The 8,352-nt window shown below is 37.8% G+C and overlaps 1 protein-coding gene across 1 annotated transcript; it reads right to left on the minus strand.

The window, feature by feature from the left end:
• Positions 1–1,236: 1,236 nt before the first annotated feature.
• On the minus strand, positions 1,237–5,444 carry LOC131593611 (uncharacterized). Its single transcript, XM_058866178.1, has 4 exons — positions 5,295–5,444; positions 2,540–3,478; positions 2,334–2,450; positions 1,237–2,246 (listed from the first exon to the last, which is right to left on the minus strand). The coding sequence occupies exons 2-4, from the start codon at positions 3,452–3,454 to the stop codon at positions 1,419–1,421; spliced, it is 1,860 nt and encodes a 619-aa protein (XP_058722161.1). The 5' UTR covers positions 3,455–3,478; positions 5,295–5,444; the 3' UTR covers positions 1,237–1,418.
• Positions 5,445–8,352: the final 2,908 nt, after the last annotated feature.

The following is an 8,352-nucleotide window of genomic DNA, read 5'->3' on the forward strand; positions in this document are numbered from 1 at the left end:
TGAATTGAATTGTCCTTTTAAGTGTCGAAAAACACAAAAAATCGCTCTTTGTTAAAGAACTCAAGAATAACCTCATTTTCAAACCTCTGCTCAGTGCCAGTTTTTCATTTATGTGGGACATCGCACAATGTATTTGATAATCAACATCTCACTATCTCCCAAAAGTTTACACAATTTGTGGTGTTTAGAATAGTAGGTAATGATTTATTTATGTATCTCACATTGAACTCGGTCTTATTTTAAGACTTGTTTAACTATTAATCGACTAGATGGATGAATTCTTACATTGTATGTTGTCATTATTATGTTAGGTTATAAATAGTGCCACGAGTTTGGTTGGATCGGGTTTGACTTAATTAGTTATCTGAACCGTTTAAACTTCAATGGATTTGATTCATCGTCCAACCCACAATTTTACATTCAAAATTGACTCTGGCCGACCTGCTCATTTATGTGTTTGGTTGGAATGCGTTCGCGGGTTATATTTCAAATAAAAAATAATTTTTTGATAATTTTTTTTAGTTATAAAAAAATTGTAACACAATTCAATATAATAATTACATTCATTTCTAACACTCAAATCCGATGAAACACATCATATAATATTTATTAAAATTCATACACATGACATAATACTTGATAATAGTACAAAAATTGTCAAGATACATTATTTCCACAAAATGCATAAGTTAGAAATGACACAAAAGATAATAAGAATCAACACTTAGTCTTAGAATTACAAAAACTTGTTGGTCTAATAGTAGTATTGACGTTGAATAAAAAAAATACAATTGTAATTAGTAGTTAGATATTAATTTTATAATTTCATTTACAATAATAAATAAATAAATAACCGTTGTCGCATTAATAGGTTAGATCAACGGATCCGTGGATTGAGAAACTCAAACCTGATACTCAAACCACAAATATACATATTGTTGCGAGTTAGATTGAATATACCCGTAAATTTGAGTAAGGGGTTCATAGATCTATCCGCACCATTAACACCCCAACCTATTTATATGTAATAGACTGATGTTCCCACATTGCAAAGGTTGAAGATGATACATTGCCACTTATATGTAGTTTTCCAATTCAACCTTGACCCTTTTGATAGAAAATTGACATCTGATCTATATGAATTTGGTAACAAGTGAAGCTCAAAACACATTGTAGTCGACACAATCTATATGACCTTGCAAAAGCAATCAAACAAAGGCAAGAACAATACAAAAGTGAAAAGTTTCAAAGCTAGCAATGTCTTAATGGTGTATTATCGCATTAAATCTAGTACACAAAGCAAAAATACTTTACCAATTCAAAGGTACCTAAGAAAAAGTATGCAGGACTCATACAGTTATTTTGAGAAAAGAAGATTATCTCGACAGACCGGATTCAATATACAGCACGCTTTCGATTTAGCGAAGTGAATATGAAGGACCCGCGAATGAGTAACGAGATGAAACCGGCACAGTTGTAGCTTCCAACTCTTCTCCATGGTAACGCTGCATCCGGTTATATTCGGACAAAGCATTGGCAGCAGAATGGGTTGAGTAAAGCCTACCATCTGCAACAGGCTCTCCCCTTCGCAAGTTATCACTTCCGACTAAATAAGATCTTGAAGGTATTTCCTCTCTTCTCACAGGTGGCAAATAGGGATCCCGTGGAGAAGCTCCGTAGCGATAGGGATGATACGGATCATCCGCGCGATCAGGAGCTGTGCCACGGTAATAGTTCTGACGCTCATCCTCGTTGAAACGCAGAGGATCAACGTCTTTCCTATAAATAGGGGGATCCAATTGATGATGGCGCTCTCTTTCATAATCCCTTTCGTCTGTCCTATAAATAGGGCAGTCCAAGTGATGGTTGTCGTGACGCTCTCTTTCGTAATCCCTTTCGTCTTTCCTGTAAATAGGGGGGTCCAAGTTACGGTGGCGCTCTCTTTCGTAATCCCTCTCGTAAGGATCAGGTATGGGATTTGCTTGAGAAACACCTAGGAGACCATAAGCACGATAACTCTTTTCGGTAAGAAATAAATCACGAGGAGGAGCTTCTTCTCTCCGCTCAGATCGAGGATCCCTTTCATGAGCCAGCGCGTTATGTGTTTCCCTATGCACACGAGACCGGGATCCCCTAACAGAATCACGAGCTTCCCTGTCTCGAATTATTGCTTTCGGAGGAGAGCGGGCAGGCTGCATGGCTGAATGAATATTCACTGGTCGGAAAAGTGCCGTGAGCCTCCTAACCTGAAAGAGAACAAATGAATATCGTCTACGACAGAATAAAATACATTACTGACAGCTAGTCTACCAGAGGCAGCATTCAGTTCTTACTTGTCGAACAGTAAGTTCGGTTTTGAACTTGTTCTTGTCATTATAGTTTTCTTTGATGGCACTCTTGAAAACGCTCTCGGGCAGAGGGAAACAATCAGAAGCAACACTAAACCGCACCTGAAATTCACACCGTTGCCGAGTAAATCACAATAAACGAAAACAACAACAAGACAAATTAAATAAAAAAATAAATGAGGGGAAGCAACCTGAGCGGGAAAGTTACCACCGAAAGCACGGGGTTCGAGTTTCATACCACCAGAAGACGATGCTTTGTAAACTCCATACAACAGCCTCAGATCAAAATCGTAAAGAAAAAGCTTAGTCCCAGGCTTTATCCCTAAAATAACATCTTTTTTACCAACTGGAACAGCCATGACTCGATAGCGGTAACAATCAGGTTTTGTCTTTGCATTGCACATGAAGATGTAACCGCCAACTTTTTCTTTATTCTTCTCACTGGATTCAGGTTTTTCACCGCCACTGCTTTTGATTTTGTTTGTTTTACTCCTGCCACCCTTGTCAAATTCTTTATGATTCTCCTCATTCTTCGGCTTTTGTTCAGTGTTCGGCTTTTGTTCAGTGTTATCCAACTTTGCCATCTTGTTTCTTCTACCCCGACGTCTCCTTGAATTACGACTAGCGCTCCCTTTTTGAATTTCCTTTTCCTTATCATTTTCATCCTTCTCGCTCTTTCCGATAGGACTTTTTCCGTTAGCGCTCCCTATTTCAATCTTCTTCTCTTCATTATTTTCAGCCTTGTCACTCTTTTCAATAGGACTTTTGCCACTAGTGCTCCCATTTTGAATTTCCTTTCCTTTATTATTTTTAGCTTTCTCACTCTTCTCTTTAGATGTTTCTTCGTCAGTTATTGCCGCTACTTTTTTGTTTTGTGGAGGGCGTTTATTCACTGCCTTGATCAACTTTCCAACCCTAGATTTCTTAACGATTTTAGACTTCGCCTGCAGTGATTTTGGAGTTTTCTTCTCACTCGATTCTGGTACACTCGACCCTTCTTCGGGAGCATTTGTATCCTTGTTGCTATCATCTTTCTCTGATGGTTGAGGATGAGAAGACTCTTGTGGAGGATTCTCAGCACCGTTCTTGCCGTCTTCTTGCTCCATAGTGTACGGGTGGAAGAAATGTTACTGCATCAAGGTCAGAAAAACACCGAAAGGACATTTAAGGGAAATTTTTCTCAACTTCACACTATGTTAACATTATTATTATGTAGATTTGATTATTATTTTCCGTAAGTAGCATTTGAATAATTGTACTATAATGTGAATATGATAGGTAGTTGTTTATAAACTTCAGAGGCATTGGAGAATCATGTAAAGAATAGTCAAATATACACACAAAAATAGGGAACCTCTATCAAATCAGAGATTATATAATACAAATCAATGTTGTCACTCGCAGAAAATGGCGGTTTGTTCAAATTACACTATGCTACAATGTTGTAGCGCCGTTGCAGCCTTTATTCAACATTTTGTATTAGATAGAAAATCACAGAATAATTGCGATTTGTTCAAATTCCACTATGCTATAGCCGCTATTTCACAACATTGATATAAACTATATAATTTATACTACGAAATACAAATGCTCAAAAGATAAGAATAAAAAGAGTCATAATGAATAATCAGAAGTCAGAGTCTTAACTTACAATCATGAATCAACACATATTTTAGAGCAATGCAAATATAGGAAAGAAGTTAATATACGGAATTAATAGCAGTGGTATCAAATAGCGGCGCCATGGCCGCTATGGCAGGATATACATGGCGGTTTTTGGGCTCTCCGCATTGGTAAATATCAGCCGATATTGCGGGTTTTTCCGCAAAGCAGACAGTATGGCAGGATTTTGGCTCTCTGCCATGGACCGCACTGATTAGTAGCAAAAAGATAGAATAGCTCGGATAAAAATTAAAAGAATAGGAGCATTGAAGTGTGAAGGAAGGAAGCAAAGAACACAGAAAAAAAATTCTAGACGCTTTCGACCTAATAATCATAAACAGAAAATGAGAGCTCTGATCTGTGAGACCAAATGAAAAATCGAAATCATCAAGCTGAGGGTCAAGAAAACATCAGTTTCGCTTCATAAAAAGAGACCATAACCAATGAGTCGCCATGCCAGAAACCAGAGTTATCTATACAACTTTTTCTCTGAATGATTAGGGAAGAAGAGTTTCAAACCCTAAAATATTTTCAAATCAAATAACAAAAGAAATCCCCACACCATAAAAAACGGTTCTAAAACTCAGAAATTGATGAAAAACGGGGCTTTATCCCCAGTTCAGCATAGCAGCCAAGATGTTAGATGGCCGAAATCTTGTCTCAGACGCAAACATGTTATGTGAACGAGAACCGGTAGCAGCTCACTCACATGATACAATGCAATCACGATGTAGCATATCACAATACTGCCTAAAGTAGTACTATTGATTTGCAAAACAAGCCAAAGTCCTACATTCACTAAAATTGAACCATTTGAACCATGCATTCACTAAAACCCATCAGAAAACTTAATAAAAAATAGAAATTATTAGCACAAGACAATGATCTGAGGTATATAGCAGCTTATCCATAAAAAATAAAAAATAAACCCTAAAATGCAAAAAAACAAACAAACACAGAATCCTAATATTTCCTCTTGTCACAAAATTCAAAAACAACAACAATAATTTAAGGAGCAATCAACTTGGTAATTTAGAAATTCAAGTGCATCAAATTGCAGAAAAAACACACAAATTAGGATTCCACTAAAGAGTGAGACACAGTAATACCCAGATGAAAAAATCGAAAATTCAACGGTTTTGATGAAATGGGTCGCAATAAATTACTCAAATTTATTAAGATTTCAACGCTCCTCAATAAACCAATCTATGCATCTGAACACAAAGCATACACAGAGAAAAAGAAGAAGAAAAGTGCAGTGATGGAAACCCGAAGAGATGGTACCTTGAAGGAAAGAGTAAAACCCAAAGCCTCGGATAGAGAGATGAGAAGTATGAGATGCGCGAACGAAAATCAAACCCTTGCGTCTGTGATCGAATATGCACCGTACTCATTCATTTTTTTTTATTGAGAGTACTAGTTATTAGCTTATGGTTGAAATTATATTGTTTGGTAAATTAATTAATGGATAAAGTGATTTTATAAATATAAAATAAAATATCTCTTAAATTATATATTTGATTGGGAATTTAAATTCGAATTCGAAACATCTTAATTATTTATTCTTAAAAATAAAAGAAAATTATATACATATTGTTTGTGTTGTCTACAAGACCTTGAAAGTAAAGGCGCAAGGATGAAGTAGTGAGGCATTGAATGCGGAATGGGTAGACTTGTTCTTTCAATTAAGTAGACAATCCTTCATATGAATGTCATGCTAATCGTTCATATCAATCCAACGGCTGACTGCCTCTCATGTCGTTCCGCACGCGTGTAGTTATTATTGATTTCTCTCATTTAAAGAGAAAAGTGTGTCACTTCACAAGTAATTAAATCATTTCTCATTGAAAACTCACTTTTCAATCTCATACTAACTTAAGTGTTAGAGTGCTAACATTGGAGGTCAGCTCACTGTCCACTTCACTCGAAGTTCTCAACCACTACAATAAATCTCCTGATTTTATCAAATCTCCAACAATAGAAATCCAAATTTTCATCGAACGAAGCACATATCTCTCTCTTTCCTAATCACTTCTATCTGATTCAAACTGTTCCCCTTTAAATTCGTTGATGATGGTGGTTGGCTTCCAAAGATACTCGTTCCATCCTCCATCTGTTGAAGGTTCTTGTCAACGAGGATGCCAGGAATCTTCAACCACTTTCGCTCCTCAAATCTATATTGCGGTTTCACCAAGGCGAACCTTCGTTTGGGAGTCCATCATTTCCAACAATTAGGGGTGGCAAAACAGGCCGGGGCCCGCCGGGCCGCCCGCGCACCCGCCAAAAATTGGCGGGTTGGGTTGGGATTTTAGGCTCGCCGCTCGCCAAAGCCCGCCCCGCCAAAACCCGCCGCCCGTCATACCCGCCCCGCCAAAGCCCGCCGCTCGCCAAAACCCGCTCCTCCTCCAAAACTCACTCTTTTTTTAGTTAATTCTAGTAATTGCAATTCTTGATGGTTTATTTTATACATTTATTTATAAATATATGTAATATTTTTTAGAGTAAATTTGTTAAAAAATTACTTTTATAAAAAATTGTTTTAAAAAATAAGTGAAAAATTTAATTAAAAGGTAAAAAAACATATTAATCTATTAAAAAATATAAATAAAAATAGGCGGGTAAGCCCGCCGCCCGCCAACCCGCCATCTTGGCGGGGCGGGCATGATTTTGATGCACATTTTACTTGGCGGGCATAAGGCGGGGCGGGCGGCCCGTTTTGCCACCCCTACCAACAATGCATGGACAAGAAATGCTTCCCAGCCTTGAATTTTAGCAAGCTAACCTCATAGTGTAGGGATCCAATGACCTATTAAACTGTGTTTATCAAATGGTACAGCAGCATAACTCTCAGGCTATAATAGAGAGATTATTTCGGATTGAAGAAATCTTACGTCATACCAATTCGAAGAACATCAATGTACATAAGGCATCTTCATATAAGAACTAAATTTTCATCCTCGAACTAAGAAGAAATCTAGAAGTCGTCAAGCCGCCGACGACGCAGGCACTAGACTCTATCCCCTTATCTTGGAGGAGGAAGAGGTAGTCATACTCCTCGTGAGTTTGTCGTCATCGAGGGAGGGAAAGATATGAGGAAGATGCTCTCAATCATATGCGGAAGAAAAATCCTCTATTCGCTCTTATCCTAGACGACAGAGTCCAAAAGTCATTGGAGAAACCGTCTGAGCTCAATAGTTACGAAGGGATCGGAGATCTAGCTGAACATGTTGAGCATGTAGATGACCCTCTATACTATTATCATGTTGACGGAGTTGTGTAAAGTCTTCATCGCCTACTTCAATGCCAGCAAAAGGCAACTGACTACTATGGTTGTGCTTAGCAAAATCGCACAAAGTAACAAAGAAACCATGCATCAATACATTAATTGTTTCACCAAAGTGCTTGTGGCCGTTGGAGGCACAAATGAAAGTCTGAAGTATTGGAAATTTAAAAGGGCATGAGACTGAATTGTGCATTCTATGAATATTAGGGCGCAAAGAAACCCATAACCTGAAGGATTTATTGAGTAGAGTGTGGACCTACATCAACTACAAAGAGAAAAATTTTTTAGTTGGAAAGTGCAAGACCTCGCCAACCATTAGAGAAAAATGCCAGCCAGTCCAAAGAAGAAAATGGGCACAGCCCCCGCCCTAGGTTTTGTGCTTACACTCCTTTGAATAACTCACGGGAGATAATCTTAAAGGAATGCGAAGACATGGATTTTAAATAAGTCGGGATAAGGAACATGCACCTGATCAGGGATTCCGCCATGATAAACAAGTTCAAATATTGTTATTTCCACAAAAGTCGCGACCACAACATATGCAATTGCATCCATCTGAAGGATATAATTGAATGGATAATTAAAAAGGAAGCAGTTGACCAAATACACGGAGAAAAACAATAGTGGCTAAGAAGACTCACAAAAGAGAAAACAATCCCTTGATAAAATTGTTGAATTTGTGACCTGAGGAAAAGGTAAAGATGTAAGCAGTATGGAAGAAGAACGGCATCGAAGAAAACACTAGTGCATCACTTCCATCAGTGGAGGTGCCCCGAAGGAAAGCAACATGTTCAAAAGCACAATGAAGAGAAAGATTTCTAAGTTGATGCCCATAAATAAGAAAGACATAAGCAATTCAAGTAAGAGTCTAGAAAGGCCAACCCTCATATTTTAGGATAGAGAGAAGATATGAGGGATCGTGAACGAGAACTTTTCTGTGGTCATAATGGCCATAATTTCTAACTTTGGAATCTCTAAAGTACTCATTAATGGAGAAAACTCATGCGACATCATGTACTCGGATCTCTTCAAGAAAATGGGGTGAAGAACAAAAGTTAC

Source organism: Vicia villosa, linkage group LG3, assembly GCF_029867415.1.
Source record: "Vicia villosa cultivar HV-30 ecotype Madison, WI linkage group LG3, Vvil1.0, whole genome shotgun sequence".
Lineage (NCBI taxonomy): Eukaryota > Viridiplantae > Streptophyta > Magnoliopsida > Fabales > Fabaceae > Vicia > Vicia villosa.

What these genes read in the sequence shown, in the direction of transcription:
- LOC131593611 (XM_058866178.1), bottom strand. Translation starts at nt 3,454, where the DNA reads ATGGAGCAAGAAGACGGCAAGAACGGTGCTGAGAATCCTCCACAAGAG. An exon ending in GTGGTAACTTTCCCGCTCAG is followed by an intron (nt 2,451 to 2,539) that starts GTTGCTTCCCCT and finishes TGTGAATTTCAG; the next exon opens with GTGCGGTTTAGTGTTGCTTC. An exon ending in CCGAACTTACTGTTCGACAA is followed by an intron (nt 2,247 to 2,333) that starts GTAAGAACTGAA and finishes GTTCTCTTTCAG; the next exon opens with GTTAGGAGGCTCACGGCACT.